The sequence below is a fragment of the Meleagris gallopavo genome, chromosome 4, assembly GCF_905368555.1.
Source record: "Meleagris gallopavo chromosome 4, MGAL_WU_HG_1.1, whole genome shotgun sequence".
Classification (NCBI taxonomy): Eukaryota; Metazoa; Chordata; class Aves; order Galliformes; family Phasianidae; genus Meleagris; species Meleagris gallopavo.
The window spans coordinates 69,252,815-69,275,945 of NC_139407.1; the positions used below are offsets into that span (position 1 = coordinate 69,252,815).

At 55.3% G+C, this 23,131-nt stretch overlaps 2 protein-coding genes across 2 annotated transcripts; both read left to right on the forward strand.

Moving 5' to 3' along the window:
- Window positions 1-1,501: 1,501 nt before the first annotated feature.
- EGR4 (early growth response 4) lies at window positions 1,502-4,507 on the forward strand. Its single transcript, XM_010710563.3, has 2 exons — window positions 1,502-2,262; window positions 2,532-4,507. Exons 1-2 carry the CDS (start codon window positions 2,124-2,126, stop codon window positions 3,812-3,814), a joined length of 1,422 nt encoding a protein of 473 aa, XP_010708865.2. The 5' UTR covers window positions 1,502-2,123; the 3' UTR covers window positions 3,815-4,507.
- Window positions 4,508-9,668: 5,161 nt separating this feature from the next.
- On the forward strand, window positions 9,669-22,833 carry FBXO41 (F-box protein 41). The gene is made up of 12 exons (XM_085223768.1): window positions 9,669-10,424; window positions 12,858-13,086; window positions 13,603-13,682; window positions 13,789-14,097; window positions 14,233-14,503; window positions 14,921-15,036; window positions 15,237-15,389; window positions 16,560-16,655; window positions 16,917-17,035; window positions 17,263-17,421; window positions 17,858-17,973; window positions 18,692-22,833. Exons 1-12 carry the CDS (start codon window positions 9,703-9,705, stop codon window positions 18,752-18,754), a joined length of 2,433 nt encoding a protein of 810 aa, XP_085079894.1. The 5' UTR covers window positions 9,669-9,702; the 3' UTR covers window positions 18,755-22,833.
- The last annotated feature ends 298 nt before the right edge of the window (window positions 22,834-23,131 follow it).

Here is a 23,131-nt window from a genome sequence, read left to right on the forward strand (position 1 = left end):
CCACCACAGCCACATCCCAGATGCAATGCTCGTGGCCAATGCTGACCTTCCCGTTGGCTGCACTGTGAATACTGTCACACAACTATTTTCTAGTGGGCTCTAAATCAGCTTGAGAAAGCCTTCCCCTCGTTGCCCAAACCAGCTCAATGCCAGCTCACCAAGGCATGGCCACTGCTGGGCTGGGCTTTAAATCCAGGTTGCTTTTGGAAATTTGGAAAACTGGAAACATGGAAAACTGAAAACATGGAAAGTTTGGGAAATTGGAAATCTCCAAATGATGAAGCTGGACAAGCAGGCTTTCTTCAGTGCAGATTTCAAGATGCTGAGAGCAGCATTGGAAAGAGCCTTCCAAATCACTGCTCCTATCACGTCTACCCTTAGAACATCCCCTTTGGGTGCATCGATGGGGTCAGTGTGCCTTTTCCCAGCCTGAATCCACGCATGTGGCACCGTGGTGGATGGGAGCCATGTGAGGGGAGGGCTGGGGAGCAGGAGGAGCTGCCCGCAGCCTTTGGCTGCTCGCCCCATCGCAGGAGCAGCCGCACAGCCGGGATCTGAGTGCAAAATGCCAGCAGAAACGGCAAAACGTTGCAAAACCCTCCTCGGGAAGGGGGGAGAAACCTCAAACCCGGCACCTTTCACGCTTCTAGAAGGAACAAGAGCAACAAAAGGCATTCACGGGAAGAAAAAAAAAAAAAAAAAAAATAGCAGAAGGCGAATAAGAGCCTGGGGAGATGTAAATCTGGAATAACAGCAGCCCACGTTGGGAGCGGAGCCAGAGCCCAACGCTCGGGGCCGCATCCGGAGGGCGCTGCGTCCCAGTAATGGGGCTGGGGGCTCCACGGGACCCCGGGGGGGGTGGTGCACACGTGTGTGTGTGTGTGTGTGTGTGTGTGTGTGTGGTTGCACACCATGGGGAGCGGGATTGCGTGCACACGCCAGGGACGCATGCAGAAATACAGAGAGATAACATGGAAGGGGAGGTGAATGCACACGGATACAGGTATGCACGCATCAGCTCGTGTCGCTGGGCGCATGAATTGATGCACACGGATGCACAGACACACGGAGCACGGACACACGGATGCACAGACACACGGATGCACAGACACACGGATGCACAGACACACGGAGCACGGACACACGGATGCACAGACACACGGATGCACAGACACACGGAGCACGGACACACGGATGCACAGACACACGGATGCACACGCGGAGCGAAGGGACCGCGGCTCTGCGGCACCCGCGCAGCTCGCAACGATTTGTTGAGATACCGAGACTGATAGTTAAAAAAAGAGAGAGAGAGAAGGAGAAAGGAAAAGGGGGTGGGGGGGGGGGAACGCGGGGGGGGGGAAGAGAGAAAAAAAAAAAAAAGAACCGAGAGAAAAGGCGGAGGGAGGGATGGGGGGAGGGAAGGGGCAGCGCGTCACGGGAGAGATTTCCTTATTGGGACTCCCTAGCCTACATCCTGAGTCCATATATGGGCATTTACGTCACGGCAGCCTCACTGGGGACTCCAGAAATGGCTGCGGCGGAAGGGTCGGAGCAGCCCCGCTGCAGCTATAAAGGGGGTGGCGGGGAGGGAGAGCCGGGTGTCCTCACGGGCTGCGCTGCTCCGCCGGCCCCCTCCCGCCCCCCGGGCACGGAACCCCCCACCGAACCCCCAGCACCGCCCCGAGCCCCCCCGGCACCCTCCTCCTTACCCCTCGGACTGCCCTACGCATCCTGCAGCGTCTCTAGGATTGTTCCCAGCGCTTCGCTGTATCCCCTGGAGGGTCCCCGGCACCTTCACCGAGCACCTCAAGCACCCCCTGCGTCACCTCAAGCATCCCCTGCATCACTCTGAGCATCCTGAGCGTCACGCAGGGCACCACGGAGCATCGCCTGGATAACCCCAAGCATCCTCCTGGAGCGCCCTGAGCATCCTCTGCATAACCCTAAGCATCCTCCAGAGCATCCCAAGCACCATTCGAATAACCCCAAGCATCCCAAGCACCACCTCGAGTACTGCAGAGCATCCTCTGGATAACCTCAAGCATCCCTGGAGCAATCCTTCCCGGCTCACCCGGAGCATCCCCCAGCCCACTTCCTCTGATCCATCCCTGCATCCCAGGGAAATGCTCAATGTGATGGATTTCTCCTGCTCGGATCCATTGTATTCCAAGTACGAGGAGAGCTGCGAGATGAAAGCCGGGGACCTGCAAGGCTTGGGGCAGCCTGAGCAGCAACTTCTGGAGGAGGCCGAATTCCTCGGAGGTAAGGGCAGGGCGGGGGGCACCCTGCTGGGACTGCATTCCTCTGCCTGGAACCGAGCACATCCCCTCCTCTGCCCTGCAGCCTCTGGCTGTGGGTCCGGCAGTGCCCAGGATGGGGCTGGGGGGGTGAAGCCCAGGGCTCCCTGTACATCCCCAGGGGGAGGGGGAGGGAAACCACAAAGTGACGCACCATCAGACTCCCACCGTTCCCTCACATATCCCTGTCTGTACCCCATTATCTTTCTAACACTCTCCATTCTGCATCCCTAGGTGAGCTGCTGGAATACCCCTCCCTGGGCAGCCAGCTGTCCCCCTCGCTCAGCTACACCGGCAGCTTCTTCATCAAGGCTGTGCCTGAGCACCCCCAGGACCAGGAGTCCCTCTTCAACCTGATGTCAGGGATCTTGGGCATCTCCCCCTTCACCACCTCTGAGGGCCACCAAAGACACCTGGATGCACTCTATCCCTGTCCTGAGGTGGCAGCCAACCAGATGGACGTCTATCCCAGCTGCCAGCCCGAAATGAATGGCTCCATGCAAGCCCCCTTCACCGAGCAGAGCTACGGCAGCTTCCCCTCTGCTGACGCCGTGCACCCGCTGCAGCCTCAGCCCTCCTTGGGAACCACCTCCCAGTGCTTCTTCGAGAGCAAGCTGCTGGACACCAAGCAGGACATCAAGCTGCCCTCCAGCTCCACAGCGCTGGATAAGTTCAAAGCCCCCTGTGCCCAATGGGAGCCCATCACCCCACATCAACCCTTCCTGCCCACTGGCTTTCATCCCACTGAGACCTTCCCAGCGGGGGACAGCAGCCAGGCCATGTTCCACCCGTTGGGCTCCAAGATGGAAAATGCACTGACCATCAGCTGCCAGGCAGAGCTCGGAAGCCTCACGGAGGATCCTGGCTGTTTCCCCAGCACCAATTTGGGTTTTGGGTGTGAGCCGGAGAACTTTGCTGACACCAAAATCCATAACCTCCCTGCCCAGCTGATGCCGGAGTTCAGCTCTTCCTTGGCACAACCCGAGGTCCTCCCAGGTCTTATGGGCTCCACTGAGATCCTCCATCCCCATCCCTCGCCCTCGGTGCCCCCCACGGACTTTTTAGGCCACCCCGTGCCAACCTCCGTCCCCTCCCTGCTGCCCACCCCTCCTACCTTAGCCGAGCCCAAGAAGAAGACGCGCCGCACCAAGTGCTCTTCCAAATGCTTCTGCCCCAAGCCCCACGAGAAAGCCTTTGCCTGCCCAGTGGAGAACTGCGTGCGGAGCTTCGCCCGCTCCGATGAGCTCAACCGGCACCTGCGGATCCACACGGGCCACAAACCCTTCCAGTGCCGCATCTGCCTGCGCAACTTCAGCCGCAGCGACCACCTCACCACCCACATCCGCACTCACACGGGTGAGAAACCCTTCTCCTGTGACACCTGCGGACGGCGCTTCGCACGTAGCGATGAAAAGAAGCGACACAGCAAAGTCCACCTGAAGCAGAAAGCGCGGACGGAGGAGAAGCTCAAAGGGTTGGGGTTCTTCTCGGTGGGTCTCTCCTTCGGCACGCTGTGAAAACCCGATGTCGGTGATGGGAGATGGTTTCCCAATACAGGACGTCGAACGTCCCATGGAAGAGCATCCCATGTTGGGAACATCCCATGGTGGGAACAACCTGGGGTGGCCCTGGAGGTGGTGCAGCCATGGAGAAGGTGCCAGTGAAGATGCCACAGAAGGAGCGCTGGGAGGAGAGGTTCAGACCAGGCAGTGCTGGACAGCGACTCACATCGCCATAAAATCACAGAATCGTTGGTTGGAAAAGATCTAAGATCATCAAGTCCATCTGCCACCAAGACTTTCCACCATCACCATTGAAATCAACACCTCCAGCCAACGGAGCCATCTCCAACCCGCAGAGACTGAGTCATCCCTACAGCTCCTCTTCCAAGGAGGAAAACAGGGCAGAATACACTGTACAGGAGGGGATTACCCACAGGTTTTATACTCACGGACACATGGGCTGGGGCTGGATTTGCAGCAAGCTGTGCCTCACCCGCATTGCACGCGGTGTTCCAGGCGCACTGAGTGCTTTCCCAATGGAAAGCAGTGGCAGAGGAGCGGGCGCCGCGCAGCTTCATGATGGAGAGTGGTGCCCCTTTGGAATGGTGATGTCGTAATTCCGGTTATAAATATTTTCCTGTTTGTAAAAAGAATCTATCAGGACTATTGCAGAGTTGTGTCTATTTTTATAATTAAAGGTTTGTTCTAATCCGAGCTCTCTCTGCCTTTCAAAACCTGCGCAGCAGCCGATGGCTGTGGGATTTCTGCTGCATTTTGTTTTGACCTTTAGCTGCCACACCATGGGGAAAAAAAAATGCCCAAATAACTGAACATGGAAGGGAAACCCATCAGCAGGGATGGAAAACCCATCAGCGGGGATGGTCTTCATCCCCCTACCGCAGGGTGGGCAGCTCTGTCCCAAGGCAGAGCAGGGAAGGGGTCCTCTGCAAGAAGGACGCTGTGGCTCTGGGTTGCTCTGCAGGGAGCAATGTGGCTGCGGATGCTGTGCCCTGGGCACCAGCCCAGCGCTGTTCCTGGAGGGATTTGTCCTACTTGGAGCCCCGCAGTCGGCTCAGCCTCAGGCGGCCCAACCTGTGGTCCCTGCAGTATTATGGGGGTGTGCTGCAGGAAGGAGGTATGGACACAGCATCCTGAGGGTCTCAATGCAAGCGGTGGAAAGGAGGTGTGCCCCTGAGCACCAGCCAGGCCTGGGTAGAGGGCAATAAGGAGACATCCTGAGAGAAATGGGGAAAATGGGCCTCAGGGATCGAGGTTATTTTTCTCCTCATTACCATCTCAGAAAATTGGAGATCAGAGCCAAAACTGTGTTATGGAGGAATAGAGATTTCCCGCTCCATCCTCGGCATCCCTCAGCCCTTTGTTGGCATTTGGGCTGCAGCATCCTTCCAGGGATGAGGCACACTGTTATTCCATGTTTCTGTCCCACAGAACCCGCTGCCCCACACCATGGGGCGGGAAATGAGTTTGGGAACTTGGACGAAAGGTCTTTCAGGGCTGCAGAGAGGTGGAATGGGGACAGTTGTACCTGGTGCCCTAAGTCCTAAAAGTCCCCTTGCACCTGTCCTTAAGTCTCAGCCTCCCATTGGCACCCCTGGGTGCTCATCCCCTCTGGGCGTGCTCCTGCTGACACCCACTGCAACACCACACCAGGAGAGGGCACACACAATTCCCACACGCCACTCAGCATGCATCATGCATGAGGCTTTATTAATACCCCTCCCGAAGTTCATCCATTATTAATGAGAGCCAGAAAGCTCTGCAAAAGCTCTGGGCTCTGTAAAGCCTCCAAGCTTTGCTCCATGACCAGAGCTACTGAGGGAGGAAGGGATGGAGGATGCAGCTGACTCAGGGCAGGATGGGGCAGATTGTATCCCAACCTTTCAGGGTTTCTTGGAGATGGAGACAGCTGCTTGTCCCCCAGGATGGTCTCCCCATGCCATCTCCCCAGAGCTGTGTTCACAAAGAAAGGAACACCATGCTGGGTGGCTTTGGCACCAAGGACCAAGCTGGAGTGCTTGGGGCTGGAGGAGAAATAAGGCAAGAACTGCTGTGGGGTGTTTGGGGACAGATCAGGACCAAGCCGAGGTCCAAGATGAGATATGGGGTTGGGACTAGATGATCTTTGATATCTTCCAGCCCAAGGCATTCTTTGATACTGGACCATGACCCAGGCCAGGACTCTACTAAGGACCAGACTGTGACCGCGGTGGGTGTCTCAGGTCCAGATCAGGACAAAGCTGGGCACTCGGGGACCAGACCAGCACCAAGTTGGGGAGCTCGGTGTTTGGGAGCCAAGCCAGGATGCTCAGGGACCAAGTCAGTCTATTTGGGGACCAGATTATGACCAAGCTGAGAAGCAGCCTGGATCACTCAGATTTGGATGGGAACCAAGCCTGGGGACTGTCTGGGAGTTTGGGTACCAAACACAGGGGCTCAGGAATCAGAGCAGGACCAAGTCGAGGATTAAGCCGGGATGCTCAGGGGCTGTTTCAGGACCAAGCCGTGTTCCTTGTGCCCATGGATGGGGGACGCAGCGGTGCAGGTGCCCACGGCCACACGCCATGGGATGCTGTGGGGGGGTGCTGAGGGGCAATCCCAGGCGGCTGCTGCCGAGGGCAGAGAATGGCTCTGGGGGGCAGAGGAATGGAAGGGCCGGCAGGAGGGATGCGGGTTGGGGAATGCGGGTGCCGCATGGCAGCGAAGCCCGGCGGAGGGCCCGCGGTGTTCGTGGGGAGACAGGCAGAGGGAGCTGTGCGGGAGGAAAGCGGCAGCGAGCGGCACTCCGAGCTGCAAAGGAGGAGGAGGAGGCGGCTGCGGGCGCTCCATCCCTCCATCCTTCCGTCCCTCCTTCCTCCATCCCTCATCCCTCCATCCATCCCTCCATCCTCCTCCCGCTTCCCATGCGCAGCCCCCTCTGAGCCCTCGCTCCCTCCTCCCAGCGGGGCCTTCAGCCTCTACCCTCCTCCTCCTCCTCTTCCTCCCGCCCCTCCCGCTGCCCCCCTAATTCCCCCCCCCCGCTCCCTCTCCTTCCCCGGCCCCATGGAGGTGCTGCCCGCGGGGAGCCGGAGGCCGGGGGCTCCGCATCTCTCCTCCCCGACAAAGCCCTGAGCCGCTTCGCAGTCGCAGCCTTTGTGCACTGGGGCGGGTGGGCGCTCCCTGAGCCCCCCCCCCTCCTCCTCACTTATCCTCGAGGATAACGGAAAACGGAGAGAGATGCTGCCCTCGCCGGAGGAGCCCGGAGAAGCAGGTATGGGGCAGAGGATGCTGAGCTGGGAGGAGGTGGTTTGTCCCCAAAGCAGGGGGAGGACGCGATGGGGACAAAGCTGGGAGGAGAGGGGGACCCGCTGATGGGGTTCAGCCATCCTTGCCCCCACCCCGCCTTCACTGCAGCCCTAAGGATGGGGACCGGCATCCTCCACCCTCCTTCCACCAAGCAGCTGGAGATCGATGGTGTCTTTATTTGATTTTGTTTCGAGGGGGGAACGGAGAAAGAAAAGAAATAAGGCTAAACAATGCGATGAAAGGCTCCATGATGGATCGCAGGTAGCAGCACCCGAGCAGCCCACAGCTGTGGGGTTTTCTGCCATCTCTGAGAGCACTGCTCAGCTTGGGGGGAGGGATGGAGCGAGGAGGGGAGGATGGTGGTCTCCTTCAGTCTATTTTTGATGGTTATTTTGGGGTGGGAAGGAGGAAGGTTTGTATGGACCCATGGCTGTGCCCAGGGCTGGGACCATGCGGCGTTCAGAGCAGCCTGGGCTGGATGGTGGCTCAGGGCTGGAGAACACAGAGCGAGGCGGGTTGGTACCCCGGGAGACACGGGCAGCAATCCAGGCCTGGAATATCAGCACTGCACGATGCTGTGGCCCTGGCCCTAAGGGCAGAAAAATGCTTTATCATCCCACCAAAGGCGACCGATGGAAACCAAGTTCCCGTTGGCTTTGTGCTGGGTGGGCTCCGGCTCACCCAGGCGGGGTTAACCTGAGGGGATGCGTTTTGTAACGACCCCAAAATACAAACCAGGCCAGCAGACAGCTGCAGGAGCAGCCAGGCAGCTCCATACATCCTCCCAGCACATCTCTGATGTGGTTTATTATTATTATTGTTATTATTATTATTATTATTATTATTTTTTTGCATGGATTTCTTTCCCTTCCTGATTTTTTCCCTAGAAGAAAAATGGTTTGGAGGGGTGTGTTGAGCCACCCTGGGGATGAGCATAGGTGAAGGTTTAGTGATGGATTATCCCCTCAAAGTTCCATGGTTTTGGGGTACGGAGGGGTCTTAGGGTGACGGGAATTACCTTTTGCAGGATATGGCAGGGATGTTCCCACACCAGGTCCCCTCAGTGCTCTGGGGAGGGAAACCACCATGGTATTTCTTCGGGGTGGAAACATGCTGTTTTATTTCAAGCTGGAGCACCGTTGCCAGGCCAGTGGTTTCACGCATGGTGACGACCTGAAATAATTAAACCAAATTCCTCGAGAGAGAAGGAGGTGATAGCTGGCTGCTCCCAGCCCTGTGCAGTGCTGGTGGCTGGGTTTCAGCTGGCTTCTCCCGTTTCCCAAGGGCTTGGTTGCCCCTTGATACTTTGGAGTGTTTAGGAGCAGGGGATAACCCCACGGAGACCCTCCTTGCAGCACTGCAGCGTTGGGGTCCCACAGCTCTGGAGGGGGTTTTGAGACCTAAAATCTTATGGGGAGAAGGGATCTTTCATTTGGGGATGTCTCATCTTCGTATCACATCTTTGGGGTGAACCTGGGTGTTTATGTCCAAGCAGCAAACGGGCCAAACCTGATGGGTCTGGGTTGGTCTGGGGGGAAAATGGGATGGAGGAGCATCAGCTGAGCCTGTAGCAAAGAGAGAATGGGAGAGGGACAGTCCAGCACCCATGAGGTGATGCCATCATAGCTATGAAATGGGGACATCCCCAAGGAAGTGTTGAGACTTAATGGTTGTGGTGAGGGGCTGAAGGAGTAACTGTGGGAGACAAATTCCTGATGTGAAGCTGCACGGACTGATGCAAAATGACTGGGTCGCCCTGTGCTGGGAGGAGATGAGACTCATCTGGACACAAGGATGCTCCTTGGGCTGGAGATCCTTGGTACCACAGAGGCTCCTTGCAGCATGCCTGTGCAAGAAGCACATGGAACACCTCTCAGCAGCAAGCTAAGGGCTGATGGACAGAGATTTCCCATGGGTTGTATGACTGTGAATCCTCTTAATGGCTGTGAGCTTTCACAAGGGTTGTGCATCTCCCAAAGAGCTTTGCATTTTCACAGGGGTTGTGCATTTTCACAAGGGTTGCGGATCTTCCCAAGGGTTGAGGATCTTCCCAAGGGTTGAGGATCTTCCCAAGGGTTGAGGACTTTATAAAAGGTTGGGACCTTCTCAAGGTTTGTGGATCTTCCCAAAGTTTGTGGATCTTCCCAAGGGTTGTGGGTCTTCCCAAGGGTTTTGACCTTCCCAAGGATTGTAGATGTTCCCAAAGATTATGGCTCTTCCCAAGGGTTGTGGATCTCCCCAGGTGTTGTAGATTTTCTTCAGTGCTGTGCACCGTTCCCAGGGTTGTGTATGAGTGGGAGAAACATGGGAGGGATGCAGACAGGGAACCAAGCAGAAGGACCAAGGAAGGACTTTTGGGGACCCATCATCCCCGTGTCACTAACACCCCTCTCCCTTCCAGTGCCCAGCACCACCTGATGCTGACATCCCACAAGACTTGCTGGAATCCCACTCCTGCTCCAGCACTCCCACCCCACCATGTGGAGCTGTGACCCCGCCATCCAGCATTCCCCAACCCATTCTCCACTCCACCTGTCCGTCTGTCCCGCGCCATGAGCAATGCTGCACGGTTTCCCTGCATTGTGGCACGTAGCTGAGGGATGGCCTCGCTGGACCTGCCCTACAGATGTCCGCGGTGCGGGGAGCACAAGCGTTTCCGCAGCCTCTCCTCACTGCGGGCACACCTGGAGTACAACCACACCTATGAAACCCTCTACGTCCTCTCCAAGACCAACAGCATCTGCGATGCCGCCGTCTTCCCGCTGGCCGCCGACGGGGCCTTGTTGACACCGGCTGCCCGGCGGGACTACTTTGAGAGCACCTCTTTCCAAGGCAAAGAACAGCGCTTCTCCTGCGACCTCGTCCCCGCCGAAGAGTTGGAGCCGGCTCCATCCTCCTCCCCTTCACCTCGTTATGTCCACGAGATTGAGATCCCACTGACTGAGATCTTCACCCGGGGCAAGGCTGTGGCTCCAGCCCCAACGCCGCCAGCCGCTATGGATGCAGCCTACGAGGAAGGCTTGGCTCGCTTGAAGATCCGCGCCTTTGAGAAGCTGGAGGTGGACAAGAGGCTGGAGAAGCTGACGGAGGAGGTGGAGCAGAAGATTGCCTCGCAGGTTGGCCGGCTCCAGGTGGAGCTGGATCGCAAGAGCTCAGAGCTGGAGAAAGCCAAGCAGGAGAGCCTGAGGCTCAGCCGGGAGAAGCAGGAGCTGGAGGACCGTGCATCTGAGCTGTCCCGCCAGGTGGACGTCAGCGTGGAGATGCTGGCCTCGCTCAAGCAGGACCTGGTGCAGAAGGAGCAGGAGCTCACCCGCAAGCAGCAGTGAGTGCTTTGTTCCTTCTCCGTGCTGTGGGGTGGGAGGAGATGAGTCCTGGTGGAGAGCCGCAAGGAGCCCAGTGCTGTCACCAAACAATGCTCATTAGCACCATCCCTCATTAGGGTTTGCATCTTCCTCCACTGTGTGCATGTAGTGCGGTGTCCACGTAGATCTGAGCTCCTCCATGTTCGTGACCAAGCTCTCATGAGAGATTGTGTCCAAGAGCCACCAGAGTCCCAGTCCATGGCCAAACAGGGGATGCTTATGGCCATCCCGCTGGGGATGCTTGTGGCCAGCTGCAGGGCATGGTAGTGCCCATGCTGCTCCAATGGGTGTCCCCCAGATCAGGGCTGGATCACCCCTTTGGCCCCACAGCTGAGTCATGCTTGTGCTCATGGTTATAAAGATGAAGATGACACCTCAGCCATGCCTAATTCAGGATGTTCTCCCAGAAGGAGTGGTGTAACCCGAGTAGTAATACCTCAACTCGCTGTTTAAGACTGTGGCATTGCCTTCTTCATTTTCATCCCATGTTGCCCATTCAAACCCCTCTTTCCACTCCAGTGCTGTTCCAGAGATTCCTCCAGTCAAGCTTGGGATCCTTTTGCCCATCAGAGTCTATCAACTAAACAGGACCTTGTTACAAAAGAGTTTCTTAGCAAAGCTGGAGGTCGTGGCAGCATCTATAAAGTCAGTGAGGATCAGGTTAATGGGGGCAGTCACAGCTGTGCTGGACTGGGAGCACTCGTAGGATTCCTCAAGGACTTGCCTTGATCCCCAGTGTCTTTTACACATTCATGAATGATTTTGATTCCAAAATAATGACTGTGGGTAGGAAACAGTGCTCACGTCCATGGGATTTGCTGGTGTTAGGGATGGTCCTGGGGTGCAGAGCAGGATGATGCCAGGTGCTGGATAAGGACAGTAACTCTTGGTTGGGAGGTGTGTGTGTGCAGGACAGGAGATTCAGGGGCTGCCATCAGCTTGCCCCATGAGTGTTGTCCAGGGGTGTTTCTGGGGTGTGCAGCAGAAGGACAAGAGCCAATGGCATGGACAACTGAGCAGGGCCTGGAGGGATGTGAAGCAGATGTAGGTTGGCTGATGGTCCAGATGTGGCTTATTCAGTTCATGCACACTGTTGCCCCCTAAGAACCTAGTTTATGCACCAAAGCCACCTCTTGGATTTGCATCCCCTTAGAGAAGTCCTCCTGCCCATCCACCATCTCATAGGTCTTCTATGACCACGAGATCCCCCTGGCTTAAATGAATATTTCCAGGAGGATTTGATCAGCTAGGAGGTAGGAAGCTTGCAGCACCCGGTGACATCCCAGAGCCCTCGGTGCAGGCTGGTGACATCTATTGCTGGCAGCCTGTTTGCACCTCCGCTCTGCTGGCTTTGCTGAGGGTGTTTTTCCACCCGTTCCATGGGAATGAGAGATGCAAGAGATAGCCATCAGCATCTCCTTACACCACCGGCCACGTGCCAGCGCCCCATTTGCCTTCCAAAGCTCAGGGGCACCTCGCCAGGAGCCTTCCCAAATTATTGCTGGTGAGCTCACTCTGCAAGCGGCAGGGTTAGGAGCAATTAATCGGTCATTAAATGGCAGTTAATAATCAATGGCATGAATTGCGTCTCTATGGGCTGCCTCCTTTTCTTCTTCTTCTTCGTTCTCCGGTTCAGCTCAGTGCATGAGTGTGGCCGGGTGTATTTGTGTTTCCATGGTGCTTCTGCATGCAAGTGGTAGCTCTGCACGTGTGGGTGTGGGTGTGCTCTGCAGCTGTGCATGCCTGAGTGTGCAAACATGCATTTATGGGGCACATGCATTTGCAGGGATGTGATGGCAGTGTGTTTGATGCATGTGTTTATAGGAGTGAAGCAGCACCTCAGCAGGGCAAACCTCATTTGCCTGAGTCCATCCATTGGCTCAAGGCTCCCAAGCTCCTTCTAATTAACACATTAATGACAGTGTCTATGAAGCTCTGTACCTTCTGGGCATACCAGGGTATAAAGCTGAGCAAGATTCAGACTGCCCATAAGGCTTTTTCCTTAAGTCTGCCCTTCTCACATGAGGCAGAGTACTTTTCTCCATCATCATGCTACGCCATCACCATCCATGCTACACTGTCACCATCCTTCTCCCTCTGCTCCATCGCATGCCTGGCCCCAGTCCTGGCAGTGGGAGCACAGACAGGACTGTGCATCCCAGCAGAGGCATTGGAGATGTTGGATCCTCCAAAATGAGGTGGTCACATCCATCCTGCATGCAAGAGCACCTCCTGCTCCCCTGTATGCCCAAATTAGCTCCAGATCAGGCTGGTGGTAGAATGCAAAGCACATGAGCATCCCTGGACAGTTGCATGATGGAAATGGAGTGGGGTTGAGTGGAAGAAAACCCATTGAGTGGGGATGAGTGTCACTCGCTGTCCCCCTCTCACAGGGAGGTGCTGCAGATCGACCAGTTCCTGAAGGAGACGGCCGCCCGCGAGGCCAACGCCAAGGTGCGACTGCAGCACTTCATCGAGGAGCTGCTGGATCGGGCGGACCGGGCTGAGAAACAGCTTCAGATCATCAGCAGCAGCTGTGGAACGACTCCAAACGGCAGTTTGGGACGCTGTGGAACACCAGGCGCTAAGGCTGCCGGCCGACCGGTACCCACGCGGGCACAGGCACGACCACGTGGCTTCTCTGGTGGATCTAAAGGGTTCAGTGGGGAGACGTGGGGGCACCCGTGGGGATGGGGGAGATTCATTAATGGTCTTGGTTGGCGTCCGGTTGCTACATGCAGTGAATACAGGCAAGGCATGGGGGATGATGATGCCGGCGATGCATTTGGGACAGCCCAAAACATTGGATGAGAGGTGATGGCTTCGACATGCACCAGGGGAACTTCAGGTTGGGTACTCGGAGAAATTTGTTCTCTGAATGAGTGGTGGGTTAGGATCAGGGTTAATGACCGGCTGCCTAGGGAGGTGGGAGAGTCACTGTCTCTGGAGGTATTCCAAAACCACGGAGATGTGGCATTGAAGGACGTGGTTAGTGGGCATAATGGGGATGGGCTGGAGCTGGACTTGATCTTAGAGCCCTTTTCCAACCTTAATGACTCCGTGAGCCTAAGTCCATCTGCATTTCCCACATTTGACGGATTTCTCCATGTCGGCTCCTTTTCTCATCTATCCCTACAGAGAGAGCGGCACCCAGGGCTGGGGGCAGCTGTGCATGGCCCATATGCCATTCCCAACCAGCGCTCCTCTTCCAGCACTGGGTGAGTGTCCCGTTTGGGTTTTTAATGGGACAAAGGGCTCACGGGAAGGGGACGCCCAGCCTTGGAGATGATGATGAGCACTGAGGTTGGATATCACCAACCCCAGGGCTTCGAGCCGGGCCAAAGCAGTGTCACAGAGCTCGGGCTGCTACGACAGCGACAGCGCAGAGCCGTGTCCCACCGACGACACCGCCGATGGACATCCCTACGCGGCGCGGGACGGCGGCCGGGGCTCAGGGCTTCGGCGTCAAGCCATCCAAAACTGGCACCGCAGACCCTACCGCAACAGCACGGAGGGCGAGGAGGGCGATGTGTCCGACGTGGGATCCCGCACCACTGAGTCAGAGGCTGAGGGCTGGGAGCCGGAGGTGCCTGGCATCGCCGCATCCCGGCCTGGTGGCAGCTGTCGGCTGACAGGTGAGAGTGCACTGGGGGGGCTCAAGGATGGGGAGGATGCATGGGGGGATGGGATGTCACTGCGATGGGCAATGGCAACGCGCACGGTTTTCGGTTGTCCTTTTCCTCAACTCCACGTGGAGCATCCCTTTATCGATGGCACTGATGGCCCCTGTCCCACAGCCAGGTCCGAGGGGGCTATGAGCAAGGGGGGCCGGCTGGAGAGGGGCAGCCCGGGTCACTCCAGCGAGGTGATCAGCCCTGAGATCCTCAAGATGCGGGCAGCGCTCTTCTGCATCTTCACCTACCTGGACACCAAGACCCTGCTGCGGGCGGCTGAGGTGTGCAAGGACTGGAAGTTTGTGGCCCGGCACCCAGCTGTGTGGACGCGGGTGTTGCTGGAGAATGCCAGGGTCTCCTCTAAGGTATGGTGACAGGGGTGGCACAGTCTGGGGTGTGACCTCAGAGGTGTCCTTCTTCCAGAAGGATGAAGCCATTTTCCTGGCTTGCGTTGTGTGCCCATGTGTGCAGGGTTCCTGGTGTCACCATCAAAGGGACATCAGTACGCATTGATGGGTGTAGTCATGCATGAGTGTTTGTGGGCATGGGCTCACCTGTCCTCACATTTCCACACTGTACTCGCATCCACCCATAGCTCTACGCATAATTTTGTCCACGCATGCCCTTACATATCCATTTTCACCAACTTATAGCAGAAACACCCATGTGTGTGCACGTGTGCGCTGCAGGGTGTGCACAAAGGCCTCCCCTGATAGCCAAGGGTGGGTGGTGTGGGACATCACCGAGGATACCCCCCTGTGACGGCCACCCCTATCCCCCAGTTCCTGGCCATGCTGTCCCAGTGGTGCACCCAGATGCACTCCCTCACCCTCCAAAACCTCAAGCCACGCCAGAGGGGGAAGAAGGAGAGCAAGGAGGACTACATGAAGAGCACGCGGTGAGTCCCCGCGACCCCGGGCACCCCCAGCACCCCTTCGGAGCTGATGATGTCCCATGAGCACTGATGACCCCTCTCCACTGGTGACCATTCACCACCCAACGGCTCCCACTGTGGGTTTTGGGCACCGACACCAACACCCACGGGTCAAATCACTCTCTGTGGATTTCCAGCACCTAATTCTGCCTCCATCCCCGCAGAGGCTGCCTGGAAGCCGGGTTGGAGTCCCTGCTGAAGGCGACGGGCAGCAACCTGCTGATCCTACGCATCTCACACTGCCCCAACGTGCTGACCGACCGCTCGCTCTGGCTGGCCAGCTGCTACTGCCGGGCCCTGCAGGCTGTCACGTACCGGTAAGGATGGCCCACACACACCCTGCAGTTCCCCACTGGGAGATGACAAGGGAGCATCCCTGCAGTGTGCTGGGACCCCTCTGTTGCCCTTCTCTGTGTCGAGCATGACACAGACTCACCTCTCCATGTCTCCAGTCCCAGTGTACCCAAAGAACAATGAAAGGTATTCCTATAACCATCACGCTCTTCTCACACGTTCCCATGTAGTCATTCCCCTTGCTGGTCCATTCCCACCATCCCGTTCCCATCTTGCTCGCTTGGCCCAGCTGGGGTCTTGGTACAGGGACATTGCTTTGTGTTAGAGAAGCAGAAAGGAGAAGAGGTGCATCAAAACTGGGTCCCAGTGAGGTTTCACCTGATGGGTGTCACCATCTGTCTGTCACCATCTGATGAGCTTTCCTAATGGGGAGTAGAGAACTTTCGGTCCGTCTTTCCGGGGTTGGAAGTAGATGATCTTTAACAGACCTTCCAACCTAAGCCATTCTACGGTTCTATGATGATTCTGTGACTCTGTCCTGAAAATGAGGAATGGCTCTGCTACAGAATCACAAAGACCTGACTTGTCCTGGCGGATATCACAGACCGCTCCTCAGACTTGGCCACTTCTCAAGGTCTTCCAAGTGTGCTCAGGAGGCTGCCTCATGTTGAACCAAGTGAGCTTGGCTGCAACTCTTGCAACCCCACACTGTGAGACAGCCTGGTGCCACCAGCTTTAACCCAAAGATTCAGCCATTGCCCTTCCAAAGGCATTAGAGCGAGTCCAAGCTCCTGGCACATCGTTAACCTGTGACTCTGACTCATGCTCTAATTAACCCGTCACACTCACGAGGGGCTCTTGGCAGGCGCCTTCAGTGGAGATGTGTGAAATGGTCACGGTAACACCCACCACTTATTTTTAGGCTTGTCTGAAGTTTCAAAGTAGGTCATTCCAAGTTAGAAAGTGTGGTCTCAGTCTTCAGGATGGAACAGTAAGGAGAGGCCTGGGTTGGTGATCTCAGGACAGCTGTCTCTGACACTGATCCTCAGTGCCTCTTGTCTTTCTTGACATTGCACATCTGTAAGCACCATTCCTGATGAAAATGGTTGTGTTTTGGTTATACATAATGACCAGCTCCCAGGGCAGCATCACTGCCAGCTGGGCCCACCAGGTATGTTCTGTGTTCATTCCAGGAGCTCTACGGACCCCGTGGGTCATGAAGTCATCTGGGCCCTTGGGGCAGGCTGCAGGGACATCATCTCTCTCCAGGTTGCACCTCTGCATCCCTGGTAAGAGCCACACTAGGCTAGTGGGGTCCGTGCTGAGCACGAGGGGACCACTGGGATGGGGAGAAATTGGGTGCCAGATCCATACTGTGGGATCCTTGTGAGTTGAACAACGATCCTGGAGTCAGCTGGGGGATCAGGAGCTTAGCCCTATCCCTTGCTGCAAAGATGGGGAGCTGTTGAGTAGAGGCACCTCCTTCCCAAGACAGAAATGTTTTGAGGAGACTGAACATTGAACATCAAACATTTTCTTCCTCTCTCCAGCCAGCAGCCAACACGTTTCAGCAACCGCTGCCTTCAGATGATTGGGAGGTGTTGGCCACACCTGCGGGCGCTGGGCATTGGTGGGGCAGGCTGTGGTGTCCAGGGCCTGGCATCCTTAGGTAGGTGGCTCTCCTCTAATGGGACAGGAAGAAGGTAACCTTGCTGAGGGCACTGTATACCCTTGAGAGATGCCCTACGATGATCTCAATGGGCAAGTCCACTTCAATGACCATGGGTGGACTTTGCTTCTTCCTGCTGTCCCCCATCCCTCCTAGCACCCCACTCCCATCAGCTGTCCCCAGCCCTTCCCCATAGGGTGCCAACAGTGGGTTCTCTGTTCTTCTAGCCCGAAACTGCATGAGGCTGCAGGTCCTGGAGCTGGACCACGTGGCAGAGATCAACCAAGAGGTTGCAGCAGAGATGTGTCGAGAGGGGTTGAAGGGGTTGGAGATGTTGGTGCTGACCTCCACACCTGTCACCCCCAAAGCCCTGCTGCATTTCAACAGTGAGTAGCAGTGCTGGTGGAGGAGGGACACAATGTTGTCTGTTGACTAAAAGGCCATCAGATAAAAAGATCCAGTGGGGCTTTTCAGCCCTACTGGGAGGAACACTGCATTGACACTGGGAGGTGCTGGGAACTCTGTGGTGGAAGGTTTTTAAGGGGAGACTCAACACCCTTCTTCAGGGATGGGTCAAGAAGAGCTGAGAGAACACACATTTGGGTGGGATAAAGTTTCGCAAGGAAGAAGTGGGGCTGAATGAAATGAGATAGGACAACTGGAATCCATCATGGAGGTGGGTCATCCATCAAGAGTAGGTCTACTCTGTCATCAGGATGAGGTTTCCCCAAATATATAATGATGGGTTGTAAGGTAAATCCCAGATGTTGGGGAAGCTGTCCCCACAGTCATGGCAAATCCAGGTTGTGTCTTTGCTCCCAGGTGTGTGCCGCAACCTGAAGTCCATCGTTGTACAGGTGGGCATTGTGGACTACTTCAAGGAGCCCCACAGCCCCGAAGCCAAGAAGATGTTTGAAGAAATGGTGAACAAGCTCCAGGTAAAAGATGCTGGTTCCAGGTCACTCACATGCCAGCAGCTCCCTTCCAAATTCTTTTCCCCTGCTGAAGTCACTCCACAGAGAACCTTTTAGCTCACCAGGGATATCTTGAAGAGAAGCTCTGCTTCATACACATCCTGCAGCCAGCTGGGTTCCACAAGGGCACAAGGCGCTAGATGCAGTGCAGGACATGGGGACATGTTCAGCAGCACAGCTAGGTGAGCTAAGATGGTTTATGTGGTCCATGCTCTGCTGAGCCCACAAGCAAGAGCAATGGTGGGCAGCAACTCCAACCCACATCCAGCCCCAGCCTCAGGGACTCTCTATGGAAAAGGAGTTTTGGAAGGTCCTTTCTTGCCCACCACCACACCATGCAAACCCTGCACATCCATGTCATCTGTCACAAGCTATCACTGTCCCCTGGAAATGGTTGGACTCGATGTGGTCTTTTCCAACCCTAATGATTCTATGACTCTATGATTCTACGAGGTCCTACGAAGGATGTTTTTAACCAAACAGAAAACAAATCCAGAGTTGGCTTCAAGGGCATGGGATTAGGAAGCATTGAGGCAGTCCTGTGAGGAACCAGGTCTTCATAGATGTAGGTGGTGAGGATGGGACTAATTCCCATGGTTGCATGCAAGAAGCTCTCCCCTTGCTGGTCCCATAAGACCAGTGCTGGCTCCCACACCAACCCTGCCCTCTGCTCCTCTTCCAGGCCCTGAGGAAAAGACCTGGCTTCTCCAAGATCTTACACATCAAGGTGGAAGGAGGCTGCTAGACCTTCAGGGTACCACAAAGCACATTCTCTCTCCTGCCCTGTGGAGCCAGAGGCCCTGCACAACCAAACCCACCACTGCTGCTCCTCCGTTGCCGTTGGAGCTCGGAGATGCCAGCCCATGCACAAAACCCCAAACTCTTGCAGGCCTTAGCGAGCAGCTGGCGCTCGCCCCAGGGCCGGCTCATGGACGTGTCACGGACAAGAAGGTGCTACTTATGGAAATTTTCCAGCTGCCCAAAGGGGCAGGTCCATGCTGTTACCCAGGAGGGAGGATGGCTTCGAACCCCATGGCTGCTCATTGCCAAGGATCCTTGTTTGGGAATGCCTTTTTCTTGGAACTCTCTTTTTTGGGGGGCTGTTTGTTGGCATGGAGGCTGAGGATGGCCCAGCTCATCCGATGGGGTCTTTGCAGAGCGCTGTGCTCAACGAATCACCTCTGGAGTGTCCTTGTTCCTTCCATGGGCCGGTGGATGTGGGGACGGAAGGGCCACTCCTGCAGGGCTCCCATTCACTTTCATTTCATTTATATGAGAGGAGAACCCAAACGTGGGTAAATGCTGCCCAGAACCAGCAGCTACCACAGCACAAGCCCGGATAGCAGAGCTGCATCCTGGAGCTGTAGGAGCCAGAAGACACTGGGAACAATGGTTGCTCTCCAGAGATCTCCATCCTCTCCACTCAACCCTTCTGCCAAGGCAATAAACCAACACACCCCACATCCTCATCCACCAGGAAACATGGATCACTCTCCTGTCCCCATCAACATCCACCACTTGCTCTCTGGAGCGAGTTGTTGTGTGCAGAGGAACTGGCCTGGGATTCGTCTTTGTCACCTCATCGGGCAGCTTGAAGGAGAAACCTTGGCCAAATAATCCTGACATCCAAGGCAGCTGGTTGAAGTACCAGCCCAACTGCCCTGGCAGAGCCCATATCTATATCCACAGCTTATTTTATTTGTTTTTTCCTTCTGGCTATCTTCTTCCTTTAAGGATGTTACCCCCTCTCCCCTCAAACACTCATCTTTTTTTTCAAAGGAAAAAAGGCTCTTGAAAGGCAACCAACAGGGTAAGGCGTCTCCATCCTCTGCCCTGGTGAGAAGATGCCAAAGGTCCCCAGGCCATGGGGAGCACTTGTCAGAGCACTGCCAGCAGCACGGACATGTCCTTAACCACAGCTCCCTGCCACCCCACGCCCCGACTAGGTGTGCTCAGAAGCTGAAAGAAGCCAACTGGGAAGAATTTTCCTCTTCTCCTGGGACACTGCTGAAAGGTTTTGGTGCCTGTTGGCTACAGTGCTGCCCATGGTGCATGCGTGGCTGGGAGGAGCCAGCTCTTCCCAGAGCATCTCCCCATCCTGCTGGGTGATGGGCTGCCGTGGAGCATCTATAGACTTATTTTGGACCACCATCCTCAACCACATCATGAAAGCATCAGACCTCAGCCTGGAGCTCCCACCATGCTGGGAACCAATAGGAACCCTGAAAACACCCAAATCACCGAGGCTGGTGGTGGGCTGGGGGCAGCTGCTGCCTCTGCAACCCCAGAAGACCATTCCACCCACTCCTCACTCCATCCACGTCGTCCCCCCCCAAAGCAGGGTAGGGTTGCATGCCTTTTTTTGGCTGTAACCCCTGATTTGAAGCACCTGAAGTCCCCCACTGACAGCGGCCTTCCAGGAGAAGGCTGCTCCCTGTACGCACCAAACTCGGGAACCCAAAAACTGCCTGTGAGAAACTACCACGTCCTAGGGACAAGATCCACCAGGGGTTACCTCCACTCCAGGGAGGCCTGGACACGCATATTCCAGGGGCAGAAAAAGCAAGGGATGCCTTGACCAGCAAAAAAACACCAACCACCAAAGCTTTGGCCCTATGTGCCACTTTGTCACCATCCCACGAGCGTGGCCCCGGTGGAGGTATCACCATTGGAAGCGACGCAGAGACTTTGTGAAATCCCCTTTAAAAGAAACAAAGTAAGTATTTATTTCTATAAAAAACAAAGAAGGAAAAAGAAAAAAAAAAAAAAAAAGATTTTAAAGGAAAACGATATACTCCGCATGTTTATACGCTCTATGCTTAAAGACTATCCCATGGGAGAGCCGGGTCTGAAGACTTTGCAGCCACGGAGCATTGGAGGGTGACTCGGCCATGTGTGATGTCCCCATCCCTCAACTCCATGAGGGTTTTGTCACAACAGAACAACCTCATCCCACATCGGTGCTGAGATCAGACCAAGCCATCCGCCTCCCCTCGGTACCTTCCCAAAAAGTCAGATTTCTGGCTTAGCAAAGCCACGTTTTTACCAAAATCCTGTGTAATGAGAGGATCTGAGCAAGTTCAAGGCTCTGAAGATGGAAAATGAGCTTTTTCTCCACCTTTCTCAGTGCCTGGGTTTGGTTGTCTCCCTTCCTTCTCCTCCTCTTCCTCAGCTGGGGATGGAGGCGTCTGACACAGTGACAATGGTGGTAACGAGCCCTGTGTCTCTCCAGCCCTCCCAGTGTCCCCTCGTTGCCCAGGTTGGTAATGGCAATTAGCTCATTAATGGCTCTGTATTCCTTCCACTCACTGATTCCCTGATGGTTCCCTCCCCATCCCACCAGCATGGCCCCACTGGGTGCCCGTGGCCATGGGTTTCACCACCGCAGCATCAGCTGAACCCCACACCAGACCCTAGAGAAGCCCCTTGGGGGCTCTGCGATGACAATCCCCAGCAAATCCAGGGGTCCCAGGGTGAAGAAAGGCAGTGATAAGCTTTAACTTGGGGTCCTGGCAGCTTCCCACAGTTTGGAGGAGCTCTTTCTTTTCTTGCCCAAAGTTCTTCCATAGCCAATGTTAGCAGCATTCTCCTTCTCCTGAACTTTGGGGCTGGACAGGGGTCTCAAGAGGAACAACACCAGCAAAGCTCGGGGGCCAAATCCATCCCAAATCCATGTTTTCATGCCTCTCTCATGTGTTGGGTTTTGTGTGCACCCATCAAGGAACTGGCGGCATGGAGCCATGGCTGGGGTTGGCTTCATCCAAGGATTTCAATAGTCAAGCAAACAAGGCAGGTGGCAAGAGAAAAATATCCAAAAGGTCAACAGAGCTTACAGGTCAGAAGGCACGGGACTTACATGGCCAAAAAGGTCTGAATTAGGTTTAAAACAAAACAAAACAAAACAAAACAAGCCATGAGAAATGTTGATAAAGGCTCCTCTCAAACCACTTCTTTCAGCTCTAAGAGGATCCAAGATGAAGCTGGCAACATGGGAGCTGGCACATGGCTTCTGCCTATCATTTTGGGTTGAAAACCTGCAGGTTCAGGTGGAGTAAAGCATTTGGGAGCCAGTGCCAAATGACAAAATGTTTTAAAAAGGATTGAAGAACGGGGAGCAGGGTGACATTAGCAGCTGGAAATGGCCTGTTGCAACCAAAGCGCAGCAGGATGGTAGCACAAGGAGAGCAGTGGCAATGAGCGACTGCCACATGGCAGCAAAGAGATGGGAGAACTGCCCAATAGCAGGAAGACGGGCTTTTCTGATCCAGCCCCAGGCTGGGGCCGGGGACAGGCATGTGCAATGGTAGGGGTGGGTGGAATTGCTCTAGGGAGCGAGCGCAGCAACGCACATTGCTTTGAGATAATCAGAGAACACGCTCCCCGACAGACAGATATCCAAAATGGCAATCGTTTCCCTCAAGCACTTCTCCTGGTGGCAGCTCAGCCCCAGAGAGCTGTGTCTGAGGCGCTCTGTACAGCGTGCCCCCTCCTGGAAGGTAGCGAGTTGGCCTCCTAAGTTATTTTTTTAACTCTCTATAAATCTAGTTCTATTTTAGTCTTTCGCAGCGATGTGCCAGTGTCTGGAGAACCAAACGTCCCTATCCTCCATCCCATGGTTACCCTGACCCCAATGCTCAGTGTGCTGGAAAGGGGACACGGGGGTGGCCTTGGGGGCAGCAGAGGTGGCAGAGGTGTCCCCAAGGAGCTGCTGCCCACCCGTGGTTTTAGCACTTTGGTTGGTACTATCACCTGTAGACGCACTTTGATGTTGTTGCTTTGAAACTTTGCCGAGTGTAAACAATGTGTATTTAAAGAATTACAGGAAAAAAAAAAAAAAAGAAGAAAAAAAAAAGGTGTAAAGAGCTATTTAATGATTCGGTGTTGAATAAAGGCTCTCAAGAACGAGGTGGGGGTCTTGGCTCACACAGGTGGCACAGTGAGAACAGGTCAGTGCTCGCCCTAAGTGCTCAGCAAGAAACCAGTGTCACCAGTCACCCACTCAGGGCTTACTGGAGGCAGAGTCCTCCTCCTCATTTCTCTTCAGGGCACCACCTCCACTCCCCAGCTCATGAAGCGAGTTGAAATATCACTGAACAGCATCAAATAAGTGCTTGTTGTAAAT

Coding starts and splice junctions, on each gene's coding strand:
- EGR4 (XM_010710563.3), top strand. CDS start 2,124: ATGCTCAATGTGATGGATTTCTCCTGCTCGGATCCATTGTATTCCAAG. Junction 2,263..2,531: donor GGAGGCCGAATTCCTCGGAG/GTAAGGGCAGGG, acceptor CTGCATCCCTAG/GTGAGCTGCTGGAATACCCC.
- FBXO41 (XM_085223768.1), top strand. CDS start 9,703: ATGGCCTCGCTGGACCTGCCCTACAGATGTCCGCGGTGCGGGGAGCAC. Junction 13,683..13,788: donor CGCTCCTCTTCCAGCACTGG/GTGAGTGTCCCG, acceptor CACCAACCCCAG/GGCTTCGAGCCGGGCCAAAG. Junction 15,390..16,559: donor CTGCAGGCTGTCACGTACCG/GTAAGGATGGCC, acceptor TGTTCATTCCAG/GAGCTCTACGGACCCCGTGG.